The sequence below is a fragment of the Mustela lutreola genome, chromosome 10 (genome assembly GCF_030435805.1).
Source record: "Mustela lutreola isolate mMusLut2 chromosome 10, mMusLut2.pri, whole genome shotgun sequence".
Lineage (NCBI taxonomy): Eukaryota > Metazoa > Chordata > Mammalia > Carnivora > Mustelidae > Mustela > Mustela lutreola.
This window is the reverse complement of record NC_081299.1, coordinates 31,321,536-31,337,495: the sequence shown is the minus strand read 5'-3', so window position 1 is coordinate 31,337,495 and position 15,960 is coordinate 31,321,536. Positions and strand designations below refer to the sequence as shown.

Sequence of the window (15,960 nt, the reverse complement as noted above, 5' to 3'; positions counted from 1 at the left end):
TTTGTGTCAAGCCACTGATGTAAACTTTAGGTATACTATCTCATTTAATCCTCTGGATTACATGGTTAGAGAGGCATTATCACTCTCATTTTACAGATGGGGAAACTGAGGCTCAGAGAGAAGGAATAACTTTGCATAGGATTTCAAGATCCAGAGAGGCAGAGCTGGAAGGAATTCAAGGCAGGGACTCCTGAACCTGAGTGTCCGAGCCCACACTTTTGCACTGCACTCTCTGGCTGGCCGGTCCCTCACCCAAGAATAAAACTTGGTAGTACCCTCATGCTGCTTTAAGTGTTGCCAAGGGGACTGAGGGACACAACATCCCATAGTGTGAGATTCAACACCATTCATCCAGCAAATGTGCCCCCATACCCATTTCGTGCTGGGCATCACGTGAGGTATGGGGCTACGGAAATGACTCACCCACAGGATGCAGGAGCAGCAGCGTGGAGGAGGAAATGATTAATCATGCCTGGTTTGGCCTCAGCATTGACTGGTTCATTAGCCTGACTTTTAAGGGATGGGTGATGCTGGCGAGAAAATGCAGTTCTGGCAAACCTCCCCCTCCCACAGATGTGCAGGGTCTTGGAGTCCCAGTTACACAACCATCAGAAGTCAAGGTCGTCCTCAAGAGGAAGCGGGAAGGTCAAGGTCTCTCAGGCCATCCTTTGCACCTGGCTCTAGAGCTAGGCACAGGCTTCTTATTCACGGGAGACCTGTAGCTGCCAAGTCAAAAGTAGCAACTTCCAAGGTGATACGACACCCTCATCATGTTGTCAGGCAGCTCAGGAATTCCTGAGCCCAAGAAAGCGATTTCTGCCAGTCCAGAGCTGGGCTCCTCAGAGACGCAGCATACACAGGCCCAGAGAGAGCCCTGACCCCAGCGGGCAGGCATGAGCCACGGGAAGGCAGGGCGAGCAGGGGAATGAGCCTGACCTGGGACTGAGCCAGACCCTGCTGTGAATCTTAGCCCCGTCAGTGTCTGGCTCTGGTCCCATCAGCTGGTGATGCAACCTTCCTGACACTCTTCTCATCCCCTGTAAAATGGGGATTAAATTCTGCATCTTTGCCAACGCTTCCTTGTCTTGCTAGCTAGCTGACGCAACATCAGGTCTGTGTCAGGAGGACACCAGGGCAGTTGCGGAACTCCAGGGCAGAGGGTCACAGGAGCCTGGCGCTACACCCACAAAGCCATCTGGAATTCAGGGAGAACTCCCTCTCCATCTCCCCTCGTGTCTCTTCTCCCTCCATGTTGGCTTCACCCTTCTCCTTCTGCAGATGGGCTCTCTCCACTGCCCTGGTGCCTGTGACAAAAGCTTGCTGCTCACAGAGCTCACCCGCAGGTTCGTACGCAACAGTCCGAGCATTGCCCGGACGGGCTTCCATCTTTCAGTCCTAATTCCAAACTCCTGGGAGGAAGAATCCAGCCCAGCTTGGGCTAAGGTCTGCTGTGGTCTGTGACACAGGGAGCAACGTCCAGGAAACGTGCGTCATGGAGCATTAGTGGGGATTGCCACAGGTAAGTGAGGAGCGGGCACGTCTCAGAGAAGGAGTGTCACCGCGAGCTGGGCAGACACCCCCTGAGTTATTATGAGGATTAAATAAGACAAAGAACGTCAGTCTTGGCAACTAATGGGCATGCACTTCAAGGGAGGATCTTGGGTCAGGTTCCCTAGAAGCACAGGTCTGGGGAGAGAGAGGCAAGCAAGCAAGAGAAAGCGGGGAAAGGAGTCAGTCCCCGCCTAGCCCTCAGGGAGCTCTGGCGTGCCAGTCACCCCACAGAGTCAGTCTCAAATTGAGCAAGGGGGTGATTCTTTTGTGCCCTCACCAGTCTGTCCCCAGGACTGGCAGAGGCTGGAATGGGCAAAGAGGAGGCTTCCATTTTGTTGAGGGCAATCTGCAAGAGAAGGAGGCAGCTATGACTGGAAACAACATCCGGGCAGCTGGGAGGCGGGGCACCAGTCGGGAAAGGGGCTCCAGGCGGGGCCCCAACAGCATCCACTATGGGGAGCCTCTCCCAAACACACAGGCACTAGTTGACTCCTGCCTTTATCTCTCTTTTATGTGTTAAGAGTAATATGAAATAATATCCTTATTTTTGTGCTTTTTATGTAATATATGGTTTTTCCTATACTATATATTACTGTATTTGATGCCTACAAACAGATCTATTACTATATAGACTGAACATGCAAAAATGTAAGTGTAGTAAGTTCTATGGGGATTTTTAAGGACTACGTGTGACTTTTGCCTTACATGCTGATTTTAAAACTTAATGCCGCGCCCTTATCTGACTCCACTAGAAGTGGTTGAACACCTACTCCGTCGCTCCCTAGGGTCCCTCTCCCATGGGATCATGGGGTTCTGGTCCTAATGGAGGTACCAACAGGAGCGTCCTGACTCCAGCAGCTTCCTACCCCACTTGAAACACATCCAACCCCTTGACTCAGCTCCACAGCACCTTCACGACCTCACTCTTGCCTACCCATCTCATCATTGACCCTCAGTTCACCACCCTCCCGCTTGAGGGCTTTTGTTCAGTTCCTCAAACCCACCACCTTTTTTGTCCTTGAGCCTTTGCACGTGTTGCTTCTTTGCCCAGAATGTCTTCCCTCTGTTCTTTGCAGGGTTGACTCCTCTTCTCTATCAAGTTCAATTTAATGTCACCCGTCCAAGGCGCCAGCCCTGAGCCCTCTTTCTAAAGTAAGTTCAAATCACTCTGCCTGCTTCTTTCCTTCCTAGCCCTTGACAGTTTGTAATTGTTTGGTTTTTTTTCACTTGGTTCTTGTCTCTCTTGTCACTAAATTCTAAGCTCCATGATGTCAGAAAGTCCTGGCACACAGTAGAGGTTCAGTAAGTATTTGTTGAATGAATGAATGCATGAATGAATGAATGAATGAATGAGTCTGTTGCTAAGGCCACCCAGTTTGCCTCAGATTCATTCGTCCTTCCCACTGGCAGGAGATAAAGTTCTAATAGGAGGATCAGCACCTTCTTGCTCAAAACCCTTCCATGGCCCCTCCCTACCCAAAGAGTTGCTGATCATCATCCCTTGCTTGAATAAACAAGTGCAGTGTATGAATTAAAAGACCCAGGGGAAAAAAAGAAAGACCCAGGTTCAGGTCCTGCCTTTGCCCTTGCTAGCTATGCAACATTACCCAAATTGATTCACCTCTCTCTTTCTCAATTACTTTCTGCAAAGTGGGTGAAATATCTCCTGCCTTTTCTCTTCCTTGGGTTGCTGAGAGAAGATGTAGAACACTCTTCACGAATGATTTTCATTGTTAGGAACACTGGCTCTCAAGGACCTTCAGTGTCCAAGCCTGATTGCCTCTCCAGACACAAATGACCATAATTCTGGCCCCACCCAGCTACCTGGTACTCCTGAACTTCATGCTGCACATGTATGCCTTCATGCTTTCATTCCAAATCTGTGCTCTTTCTCCAGAAGCCTCATTTCCCTGCCATCTTCATCTATCCAGGTCCTGCCCATCTGGGAAGGCTCACTCCTTCATGACGTCTCCGCTACCCGCCCTCCACCCACACATCCCCAGGACACAGTGCAACTTTGACCTCTGTGTTTTGCTGGGCATGTCTCCCTCCCTGCAGTCCAAGCTCCTTCCCTGGATCCAGATGGCTAATCCCAACCTCACACCACACTCTGGTACAAACTAGGCCCCATGCCAGGCAATGGGGCTTGGGAGAGGAAAGAGACCCCATCTCTACCCTAAACATGACCACCATCCAGTGGCATCTGAGGTACCAAAAAGCCCTTGATAACTGATTTGCAGACCAGGAGGGCACAACGTTGTTTAGTTGTTTCATGCAGTCTTGCACTAAAGTCAGATACACCTGGCTTTGAACCTTAGGTTTCATGGGACAGAAACCTAACTACAATGGCTTAACTGACTTTTTTTTTTTTTTTTTTTTTCCCAAATAGTAAGAAGGCCAAAGTAGGTCTCCCAGAACTGGCTACAGAGATTCCATGGTACCTGGAGATTCCTCTCTACCATCTTAAGCATGTGCCCTCATTTTTCTTCTCTGTACCAGTTTTTTCACCCATAAAATGGGAATAGTATCTTCCTTATAGGGTTGTTGTTATTATTAAGTGAACTAATAGATATATAAAGAGCTTAGACCAATATCTAGCACATATTAAGCACTCCGTGTTAACTATTAACTCCTCCTCCTCCACTCCCTCCTCCTCCTCCTCTGTCCTCATGCTGAAAAAAATGTCTACTGTCTCTCTAGGCATCACATCCTCATCCCTGGAAGGAAGGGAAGAAGGCAAAGAACATAAAGTGAGCGATGGCTGAATCTATTTTTCTTTCATTGAGGTGAAATTCATATAACATAAAATTAAACATTTTATTTATTTTTAATTTTTTAATTTTTGAGAAAGAGAGACAGAGTGTCTGTGTGCAACAGGGAGAGGAGCAAAGGGAAAAGGACAAGCAGACTCTGCGCTGAACACAGAACCCAAGTCAGGGCTTGATCTTCTGTCCTGACTCTGAGATCATGACCTGAACCAAAACCAAGAGTCTGACGCTCAAAACCTACTGAGCCACCCAGGCGGCGCAAAATTAATGATTTTATTTTTTATTACTTTTTAAAAATTTAAAAAGATTTTATTTAATATTTTAGAGAGAGAGAGATGGCGGGGGGGCAGAGGGAGGAACAAACTCCTCGCCTAGCAAGGAGTCCAACACAGAACTTGATCCTAGGACTCCGGGATCATGACCTGAGCCAGAAGCAGACACTTAACCAACAGAGACACCCAGGTGTCCCTAAAATGAACTATTTTAATGTGAACAATTCAGTGGCATTTAGCATAGTCACCATGTTGTGTAATCACTATCTAATTGTGAAACATTTTTATCACCCCAAAAGGAATCATTAAGCAGTTGCTCCTATTCTCCCTCTTCCCAGGCCCTGGCAACCCCTAACCTTGGTCTTGTGTTTGTAGATTGACCTCTTCCACGCAATTCCATCTGTTTCAAAGAGCTTTCCAGGAAGCCCCACCCAATCCCTTCTGCTCACATCTCATTGGCTAGGAATGCGTCTGTATTGGGGCGGGGCTTATTGCTGCCTTCACCAAAGCCAGCCTGCTGCCATTCTACTTTCTAATACTTACTGAGCACCTGCCAACACATTTTCTTGATTCTCACACCCATGAATTCTTTTCCCATTTCAATTTTTTCCAAAGTAAGAATTGTCTTATATTGATAATACCTCATTTTTTTAATGAGTTTTTTTTTTTAATTTATTTGACAGACAGAGATCACAAGGAGGCAGAGAGGCAGGCAGAGACAGAGAGGAGGAAGCAGGCTCCCCGCCAAGTAGATAGTTGGATGTGGGGCTTGATCCCAGGACCCTGGGATCATAACCTGAGCTGAAGGCAGAGGCTTTAACCCATTGAGCCACCCAGGTGCCCCGATAATATCTCATTTTTAGTGAAGTATAATATGTGTCAGGCACTGCTCTAGGTGGTAGGGATAAATCAATAAATAAAACAATGTTCCCTGCCGTGTAGCACTGACACTCAAGTGGTAGGAAGACAAACAATTAAACATGATAAGTGAATGAATTATTGAATGTGTTAAAAGATGATGAATGCGGGACGCCTGGGTGTCTCAACAGGTTAGGCGTCTGCCTCCGGCTCAGGTCATGATCCCAGACTCTTGGGATCAAATCCCTCATGGGGCTCCTTGCTCAGTGGGAAGCCTACTTCTCCCTCTGCTGCCACTCTCTCCCTCTGATAAATAAATACATAAAATCTTAAAAAAAAAAAAAAAGATGATGAACGCTTAGAAAAAATAAAAAGTAGAGCAAAGTAAGGCCCGTTTGGGGATGAACCAGGGACAGGTTGCTATATTCATGTATTATCTACTGCTGTGTAACAAAATTGTCCCCCAAACCGAGTAGCTTTAAACAACAAACATTTATCATCTCAGTTTCTCTGGTTCAGGAAGCCAGTAATGGCGTAGCTAGCTAGGTCCTTCTGGCTCCAGCTGTCTGGTGAGGTTGCAAACAAGATGTCCGCTGGGGCTGCCGACATCTAAAACCTTGGCTGTCACTGGAGGGTCGGCTTTGGAGGGAGCTCGCACATACCGCTGTTGGCATAAGGTCTCAACTCCTCACAGGTTGCTGGCAGGAAGGCTCAGTTTCCAGCCATGCGGGTCTCTCCCTAGGGCTGCTTGACGCCCTGGGGGCATGTCAACTAACTTCCCCAGAGCAAGTGATTCAAGAGAGAGAGCAAGAAGAAACCTGCAGTATCTTTGGGGATCGAATCTTGGAAATGACACTGTCAACTCTGCTATATTCTCTTTGTCAGAAGTGAGTCACTGTGTCCAGCCCACATTCAAGGAGAGGGAAATTTAAGGAGGTATATCAAAAAATTGGGGATGTTTGGGAAAACCACGACAATGAACTAGCTTTCTTACATCCAACTCTGGCTCCATGACACACACCTTGTGATCTCAGCCAACCTCCTGAGTTATTTCTGGGCCTCAGTTTCCTTCTTGGTCAAAAAGGGCAATAACTTCTACTCTGCCTAATTTATTCCCTTGACAACTGTTTCAGTCCTCTCTATGGGCCAAGCACCGTTCTGATGCCTCAGAAATACTGTGTATGGGGCGCCTGGGTGGCTCAGTGGGTTAAGCCTCTGCCTTCGGCTCAGGTCATGATCCCAGGGTCCTGGGATCGAGCGTTGCATCGGGCTCTCTGCTCAGCCGGAAGCCTGCTTCCTCCTCTCTCTCTCTGCCTGCCTCTCTGCCTACTGCCTACTTGTGATCGCTCTCTCTGTCAAATAAATAAATAAAATCTTAAAAAAAAAGAAAGAAAGAAATACTGTGTAGACCAAGAGAATCAAGGGTTCTGGTCTCAGGGACCCGACCTGCTAGTACAGAGACCTTCTTTCCAAGGAAGCCAAGTCGTGGTAACTGCTAAGAAGCAAAGCAGAACTGAGGGGATAGAGAGGGACAGGGAGTGACAAGGGAAGGTGTCTGTGAGGGACTGACTTTGAGATGGAGATCTGAACACAGGGAAGGACTGACTCAGGGAAAAGCATGCCGAGGAGAAGGAACAGCAAGAGCCCTGAGAAATGAATGTGCCAGAGCAGTCCAAGGTAGAGCAAGAAAGTAGTTCATGTACATGCTGGGAGCAAATGAGGTCTGCCCAGAGCTGTGCTTCTGTGGCCTAAGTTGCATCAGGCGACTCATCTGCCAAAGTCCTTAGGAGGCCCAACAAGGCCCTTAGTAGCCCCACGTGATCTCCCCCCCACCCCCCTGCCACCTGCCTCCTCCCTCTCTGACCTCCTCCAGCCCAGAGCTCCCTCTGCTGCAGCCACATACCTTCCTAGCCCAAGGCTTTACCCTAACTTAGGGGCCCAGAACCACCTGCAGTTTCTGATTCAGAAACTGATTCCCAGGCTGGGACAGGTCCTTGGTGGCAGTACCGCTCTGGTCCCTTGCACCAGGATTTTAGAATCATACTCCATTTGTCTCCTCTGGTGGGATGGCTCTTGCCCCAGATCCCACATGGCTACAGCCCTCCCCTCCTTCAAGTCTTTGCCCAGATCTCAGTCTCAGTACAGCCAACCCCGGCCGTCCTGTGCAATCCTAGAAGCTGCTCCCCACCCGTACCCCCAATCTCCTCCCAACCCTATTTTTCTTTTTTCCCCCACTTTCTAACATGCAGATAATTATTTTACTTAGCTGATTCTTTACTATACGTCCCCAAGGAAGAACAGGGATTCGTAACCCAAACCCCATGAACCCCTGAGGATCCCAAGTGTCCCCCAGAGATCGGCTAGCCTGCTGCATTTATGTACTATAATTTGTGACCATGATGCCTGTAGCTTTTGTTAGGTTCTTGAGGAATTGCTTGATCCCCAAAGCTTCAAAACCACGAGTAGATTAATGTCTGACATGGAGTAGATGTCCAATAAATATTTGTTGACTAAAGGAAAGAACTTTCTAAACATTATTCTCATTCATACACTTTTTTCTTTCTTTTTAAGGAAAACTGTTTCATGGCACAATGGCTCCCAAAGGTTGGTGTCCTTAGACCAACCCCGTCAGAATGACAGGATCGTTTTTTAAAAAACACAAATTCTCGTGATTCAAAAATACCCTCACGGAGCCCGAGTCAGGAGATTTGCGTGGGGTCAGGGATTTAGTATTTTTCAAAGGCCCGCCCACCTTCGCCGCCTTGGACACACACCTCTAGATGAGTCTCAGATGCAGCCGGGCTTAGGAATTTCCATGTGAAGCTTTAATCGGGGAGAGTTTCAGGAGAATCAATTCTACTGTGCAGCTTTTACACTTTGCATAAAATATGATCCCTTCCGTGGTCACTTGTGACCTTGCCACAAGTTTGCAGGGTGACCAGGCAGGGTTTACAATCTCCCTTTCGCTGAGCAGGAAACTGAGGCCCTGGAGAATCAAGGGACAACACCCTCTCCCAGCACCCAGGGGTCACAGTCCCTGCCAGTGGTGGGGACACGATTAGAACTCGGGCTTCTGAGATTCTTCCCTCTGTACGAACTGGATAAAGCCAAGTTCCAGGAAGTGCCAAGGACACTACCAGGGGAGAGAAGCCAGAGAAGGGAGAGGCAGTGGCAAACAAGTGAAGAGCAAGGTTCGGGTGGCTGTCTCCTGGCCACCTGGAGAGACTCCAGCCGCTTTAAGGACACACACATCCCCACGTTAGTTCTGGTTGTGCAGGGCCCCCAGAAGGCCACTTTTCCTTTGTGTGCCTTGGTCTCCTTATCTGCAGAATGGAGCTGCTAATCCATGCCCCACCCCCCTTATGACGTTTGTGGAATGTGAGACACTCTAAACATCCAAGTCGTTACTGTTATCAAGGGAAGATGCAACATCCCAACTCCGATCTTAAAGGACAAAAGTTAAGTCCAGCTTTTCATTCATTTGAGGTATATTTTTGAGCACCTACTATGTGCCAGGCACCATGATTTGGTTCGCTGAATGTTGGTGTGTTGGTGAGGTTAGTGCGGCCTGGAGCTGATGGCCAAGAAAGAATTCTTGAGACATTTAGGGTGCAAAATGGTCCTTTTATTAAAGCCTGGGGACAACACCTGTGGGCAGAAAGGGCGGCTGCCGCTTCTGCCTGCTGCTCTCCACTGCTTCCAGATTGTGAGGGCCAGTGACTGTACACCTTGGGGCTGGGAGAACTAAAAATAAGGGAAGTTCCAAAGGGCTTTCCTATGCTAAAGAAGATGCACAGGCTCCTGGAGGAATATTATAATCTACCTTATCTCAAGTGTTTGTCAATGGGCAGCAGGTTAGAAGGAGATTTCATTTTATCTACATTTCCTTCTGCCTTTGTTTCCCACATCAGCTGGACGTGTCTTACTTCATTGAATCTTCACAAGAACCCAATAGGATCAGTGCGGCTTTTGCCCCCATTTTACAGATAAAGAAACTGAAGCTCAGGTGAGTTCCAGTTTGTTTGATCATTTTTTCATTCACCAAAACTTTACTGAAAGCCTATTCTGGGCCAGCCTCTGAGCCAAGTGCTGAGGACCTGAAGATGAACGAGTCCTTCAGGAGACATGCCCATAAATTACTTTAATAACAACTCAATATATGCTTCCACCGACAAGTAAGTGGAAGCCACTGAGGAGCACCTGGCTCCCCTGGGGTTGTGGGGAAAAGCAGCTGGCTTTCCGTGGGACCTTGTGAGGTGGGTGCCTGCGCCTCTACACATGGGTGCCTGTGCCCTGTGTAGAGGTTACAGTCACAAAACCTATGTTCCAGTCTCGCTTCTCTTAAAGCTTTGGTGTGTATTTCCAGGAAACCCCTTCCACCACCAAGCTTCGGGTTCCATCTGGAAAATTAAGAGGTTGACCTTGAGATCCTGCAGCTCTGGGGACCTAAACCTCGGGCCCCTCCTAAACCACCTTCCGGTCTGTTCGAGCTTGGTCCCAGTCAGTCCCAGGGCTGAGTCTGGGACAGTCAGCCCAAACCCCTTGAAAAGTGCCAAACGTACCCAAGCAGCTCTCTTAGCCCGCGGCACCGCCTGGAGTCCAAAGGGCGGAGCTCCGGGAGGGGCGGGGCCGAAACCTGGAGGAGCGGCATGGCCCGCCCAGGAGTGTCCCATCCAGCCAATGAGCGCCCGGGGGCGGGGAATCCCCGCCTCTGATATAAGAAGGTGCTGTAGCCGGGGGCGCGGCGCGGAGGTCGGAGTACCGAGAGCTGGTGTGCGGTGTTCTAGCTGCCGGGAGCTGCAACCCCGAGGCGCACGGGAGCTCTGAGTTCGGGGCGCCCTGGGTTGAGCAGTACCACGAGTAGGGCTCCGTTTTCCCTTTGCCTGACTGAGCAGTGGGGAGGGCACGGGACGCGGATCCCTCGCGGTGGGAAGGAGCTGGCCCGGACCCGGGGACGCCGGCGCTGACCATCCGGCCGCCGCCCCCGCAGGCATCCGGCCCGTCGTCATGGCCGACCACCTGATGCTCGCCGAGGGCTACCGCCTGGTGCAGAGACCGCCGCCAGCTGCGCCCTCCCACGGCCCCCACGCGCTCCGGACGCTGCAGCCGTACGCGGGCCCGGGCCTGGACAGCGGCTTGCGGCCGCGAGGGACTCCGCTGGGGCCGCCGCCGCCGCCCCCACCCGGAGCCCTGGCCTACGGGGCCTTCGGGCCGCCGCCCGCCTTCCAGCCCTTTCCGGCCGTGCCACCGCCGGCCGGCGGCGGCGCGCACTTGCAGCCGGTGGCGACGCTGTACCCGGGCCGCGCGGCCGCGCCTCCCGGCGTCCCGGGAGGGCCCCCGTGCCTGCAGCCGGCGCCCGGCGCCCCGGCCCCACCGCCGCCCGCGCACGCCCTGGGCTGCATGGACGCCGAACTCATCGACGAGGAGGCGCTGACGTCGCTGGAGCTCGAGCTCGGGCTGCACCGCGTGCGCGAGCTGCCCGAGCTCTTCCTGGGCCAGAGCGAGTTCGACTGCTTCTCGGACTTGGGGTCGGCGCCACCCGCCGGCTCGGTGAGCTGCTGAGTGCGGCCGGGCGCCTGCCTGGCGTACCCGAGAGGAGAAGGGGGTCTGACAGCCCGCCGGAGTCCGCCCCAAGCGCCCGGGCCCCGCGCGCACCCTCCGTGAGGGTGGAGGCAGCGGGTTGGCGCTCCGAGCCCGACGCCGGCTTGGGACTCCTGGCCTCAGTCCAGGCTCGGCGTCCTGCAGGATGACAGTTCAGCTCCACCTCTCTGACCCGGAGCCTCAGCGGTAAAGTGAAGGGTACTGGACCCCCTTTCCGACTCCCGGTTCTTGGACTCTCTGTCCTCTCGGATTCTCCCCTACCCTGCCCCCCAATCTGAGCCATTGCAGGCTGCTGCCTGATCCCCCTTCTCTCCTTGTGCAACCCGCTGCGGTCACTGGGCCCCTGGAACCGCCCATCCACGAGGCCTCCACCCCGCCGCCTGGGCCCCCAGGTCGCTGGGCCCCCCGCCTTGGGGAGGGGAAACTTGTACAGCCCTAATCCCTGTACAGTGGAGCAAGGCCCCATCTGGCCTCCAAAAACCAAAATAAAACTGGGTCACTTTACAGTCTTGCGTTCTCATTTCTTTACCACTCCAACAACTCTGCTTTGTATTTGGCTTCTCGAATCCCCAGGCCATTGGGGGACCCTGGGTGGGATGGAAGCCACAGCCCCTGGCAGTGCCCAGGAGAGGAAACTGGCAGTTTCTTTCAAAAGATATCATGAGTTGTGCAACTGTTACATCATAATCTGGAAGGCATAGGCTGCCTGGCGGTGCAGTGAAACCCAAAGGCACCTAGGTTGACTTCTCAGCTCCTGGGAAGGGTGGGAGAGCTTGGCGGTGCTGCCCTCACCTGTTTGCTCCGGGCAGCCTGAAGGCCAGAGGGAAGCTGGGTGGTACCTGAGGATTCAGACACTTCTGGCTTTGAATCCTGGCTCTCCTCCCTGGCCAAGACACTGTCCATTCAGGCTTCTGAGGCTCTTTCCTCAAGAGCTGTGGTCCCCATCTCAGGTGTTACGAGGACCAAATGCCATGTGAGGCTTTTAGCAACCTAGGGCCAGGCACCTAAGTAGCCTCAATGAATGGTAATGATGCTTAGCCACAGATTGGCGCTGGCTTTATTCTAGGCCTTGTGCCGACCTGGTCAGCGCCCATCTGGAGTCACACTCCAGGTGGAAGGGGAGGACCTGGAAGTCAGCTCACCTTGGTACAAGAAAGAGTGCCAAGGACTAGAAAACTGGATGGCCAGGTACACAAACTGAGAGGAAGGAGTGGTTTCAGCTGCTTGGAGGTGTGTCCATTCAGGTTTCCTGGAGGCAGCGACATTTGATGTGAACAGAGCCTTGAAGGATGAGTCCACGCTTAGGATTTGGAGAAGATGGCATATAAGTGAAGAACCCGTTCAAAGGCAGAAATCATAGGAATACAGGGTGTGCATAAGGCCTCTCTAGAAAGGTCTAAGGGCTTTGCAGCAACTTTGTAAAGTAGACACAGTCCCCGTTTGCAGAGGAGAGGCCCGGCAGGATTTGTCCTCGCCCTGTTCACCAGTGTGAGCTCCCAGCCCACTCCACTGTTGACTCTCTGGAAAGATTCCTAGGTGTTTCAGGGATCATTTCAGGGGGATGGGAGTCCAGGAGAGAAGTTCTGAAGGCAGAGAGGAGACCAGGTTAGAGATGCTGAAGACCAGCTGGGACAGGGCAGCGGCGTGGAGAGGAAAATGAATTCCAGAGACTCTGGAGAGGAACACTGGCTGGGCTTCACTCTAATGCCAAGCTTGTTCATTAACAGGACTCTTCTGTCCAGCCTGTGAGATCATTCAGGGTACACCGTCGGCGTTGGCTCTGGAGCTCCCAGGATAGGCATGGAGTGGATCACAGGAGGTGTTTGGCAAATGAATAAAGGTTTCCCTTAAGAAAATGAGGCTTTCTGGGACAGGATGGGGAGGAAGGACAGATAGGCTTCTGGAAAGGAACTGCCCTGAGCTCTGGGCTCAGAATGGCAAATGTTTGCCCCAGCTTTGCCCAAAACCCAGAGATAAAAACCAGGGAACTAGATTGGGATAGGAGGGTCTGGCCCTTGTCTGGACACTGTCCTGATTCCCTTCTCTATGAGCCTCAGTTTTCCCACTAGTAAAATGGGGTTAATATCCCTGCCCTGCTAAGGCAGTAAGCCTCACACAGTAAGTGAAAAGCAAATTCAGGGATGGGTTAACAAGCAGCTGGTTAACACGAAGTGCTCTCCATATGGAAGGGATTACAATGAAAACTCAACACCTGCTACTTTGTAGCATCAAGGCAGGGTGGAAGGGGGTGTATAGAAGGAATCCAGCTGCTGAGCTATTTCCAGTCCACAATCCTTCCCAGTCTGCTGACAAGTTGGACAGCAGACAGGCAGACCCAATAGAAGGTAAGGCTCGAGCAGTCCATCACCCGGATCCCCAAATCCCTGATACCCTATGGAGGATTCTTTGGAGGATGAAATGTCCTTCCTGGCAGCATAAAGAAATCTGTATTCTGACAGCCTCGGGATCCAATTCCAGAAGCAGCTCTTACTAGCTGCCTGACCTCAACCAAGTCACCTTACCTTCTGAGTCTTGGTTCTTGGATGGGGGTCCCACCACCTTCCAGCGGATCCGTGTGTATCTTTCACCTCTTCCCCAGGGCTACTTCCTAAATCCACCTTGGGCTTGTGGATTTCACTCCCATACCCAGCCTGGGTCTTTGGGGTTAAAAGTCAGGCTCCCTCAAAGTTAGGAACTGAGTTGTGGCACAGAGAAGATATTTTTCAACCTTTTTTTTCTTTCTTTTCAGATGAAAGTTTCCCCAGGCCGAAGTCCATCATTTTGAATGCTCTTTTCAATGGTGACTGGATTTCAGGTAGTTTTTTTTTCCCCCAAGACTTCTCTTGAATCATGTACAAAACGGAAATGCTAATAGCACCTCCCCACAGAGCTGCTGTGGAGATGAAATAAGTCAGCTCATATGAGTGGTTTAGAACAGTGTAGTTTCTAGCTTTTCCTCCCTGAGCCTGGGCTTTTTAGGGATACCTTTATATTCAAGTCTTCAGAAAGACTAGTTGTAACTAGCTAGCATGGGGTTACTCCAACAGGCACCCTGTTGCAGGTGCCCCCTGCCCCCAAGGAAGCAGAGTCTGTTGCTGTTCAGTTTATCAGGGACGGCCCTAAGGATCAGCCTCTGTGGACGGGAAGGGCTGGAGCAGACCAGACGGAAGAGCCTTGGTCAGCCTCATGGGGGGCTGCGGGGGTGGCTGCCGTCTCAGGGCACTGCCAGGGGACGGCTGTCTGCTGTCTTGCACCGTCTAGGACAAGTCACGGAAGGGGATCTGGGTGGCACAGCGCCCATCACAGGCACAGGGGGGAACAAGGGGAGGCCAGCAGCATAAGAGTCCTAACAGCAAGTGCCTCCTTAAAGTTGTATTCTGCATGTTTCTCCTTTGTCCCAGGCCTGATTAGTACCTTCCCTTATAGAGGGAGAAAAAAAAAATCTTTGTAGGGAATATCTTACTCACCAGCTTAGGGGGTTGGTGTGATGAGACTCTGTGCGAGTACCTGGTACCTGGTAGAAATAAATGAGAGTCGCTGTCACCATCATCACCAGGCCAGCTCATCTAAGTGTTCAACAGTCATCTGTTGAATAAATTAAGTGAACTGTCTGATCCTAGTTTTTCCCAGGCAGCTTAGGCGTTCAGCTGATTACAAAATAATCCTCTTGAATTCCTTCATCCCTCCTTGCCCAACTCTTTATGCCGACCTGCTGTTGGCCGTGCCGGGTCACTGAGTCCCAGCTTGTTGTGTGCCTACTGTGTGCAGGCATGATGGGACCTAACAGCACCCAGTAGGTGCTCTTTCTTTTCCAGTCTCTCCTTTAACCGCCACCCAACCCTATAAGTAGCACTCCCATGTACTCTCACCCCCATTTCAGAGGTCAGGGAATTGGGATTCAGGCAGTGAATTGCTCCTCCGGGTCACACCGCAGGAAGTGCTGGGGTGCCTCAGTTTCTGTACCGAGGGGAGAGTAATCCCCTCAGGGTGCGTGCAGGGATTCCAATGGGAGCGGGTATCTGCGAGCACATTGCAAAACAGGGCAGTGCTGCTTGCTTGGGGTGAGCTGGGGGTGTAGAGTCACACATTCCATCCCAGGCAGCTGCTCTGGAGAGAGACCCACCAGCACACCCTGGGACTTGAGTTGTGGGACAGCCCGGAGGGCACAACGTATGGTCATGTGCCAGGGTTTCTAGGCTGGGGCCGCTAGGCAGCTCAACGCCTGGAAAGTGCTGAGAGAGGGTGCTGATGGAAGGGTAGGGGTGGGTCCACCTGGGGCAGGGTGAGGGGGTGGGGCAGCATCCTGGTAAAAGCCAAGGCCCAGGGTGTGCTGGGGCAGATAGAGGAAATAAAGCTACTGGGAACTCAGTGTTCTCATCAGTCAAATGGAGACACCACAGGCTTCCTTCAAGGATGAATGAAGGTGACGTCCAGTCCCGGCGCCTGGGAGCTGCTCTGATGTCAGGAAGCATGATGACAGGGACAAGGAGAGAGCCTTGACGCAGCCCGCTTCCAGGCACCTTTCCACCCTCCATTCCAGCCACCTATTGAGGCTCCTTAAGTCTCAATACTTCACCTGTGTGCTTTCCTTGACCTGAAAGTCTCCCTCCAGGGCCTTTTCTGCCAGCAAAGGGCCTATTTCAGCACGTGTCAGGGTTAAGGAGGACTGTTTCTCCCAGACTGTGAGGTTCTGAAGTCAGAACCCGATTCATCACTGGCCATCTCCGCCCCACGTGGGGCTCCGAGCAGGTATTAGGACGCCCTAGAGGGACTGCTTCCTGGCCCCCGGCTTGGGAAAGAGGGCCCAAGCCAGGGACAAGATGAAGTTGGGAGCACTAACGCTGGCTCAACCATGAACTTGTGACCTGAGTCACGATATTTGAGTGCTCTAACTTCAGTAGGTGGAGGAC

The 15,960-nt window shown here is 51.6% G+C and overlaps 1 protein-coding gene and 1 long non-coding RNA gene across 2 annotated transcripts; both read left to right on the top strand.

Annotated features, from left to right (window-relative positions):
- Positions 1-1,170: 1,170 nt before the first annotated feature.
- LOC131808791 (uncharacterized) lies at positions 1,171-9,450 on the top strand. Its single transcript, XR_009344963.1, has 3 exons — positions 1,171-1,519; positions 2,628-2,703; positions 9,361-9,450. It is a non-coding gene; the product is annotated as an uncharacterized LOC131808791 (long non-coding RNA).
- Positions 9,451-10,170: 720 nt separating this feature from the next.
- Positions 10,171-11,556, top strand: CITED4 (Cbp/p300 interacting transactivator with Glu/Asp rich carboxy-terminal domain 4). The gene has a single exon (XM_059137548.1). It carries the CDS (start codon positions 10,457-10,459, stop codon positions 11,009-11,011), a length of 555 nt encoding a protein of 184 aa, XP_058993531.1. The 5' UTR covers positions 10,171-10,456; the 3' UTR covers positions 11,012-11,556.
- Positions 11,557-15,960: the final 4,404 nt, after the last annotated feature.

Coding starts and splice junctions, on each gene's coding strand:
- CITED4 (XM_059137548.1), top strand. CDS start 10,457: ATGGCCGACCACCTGATGCTCGCCGAGGGCTACCGCCTGGTGCAGAGA.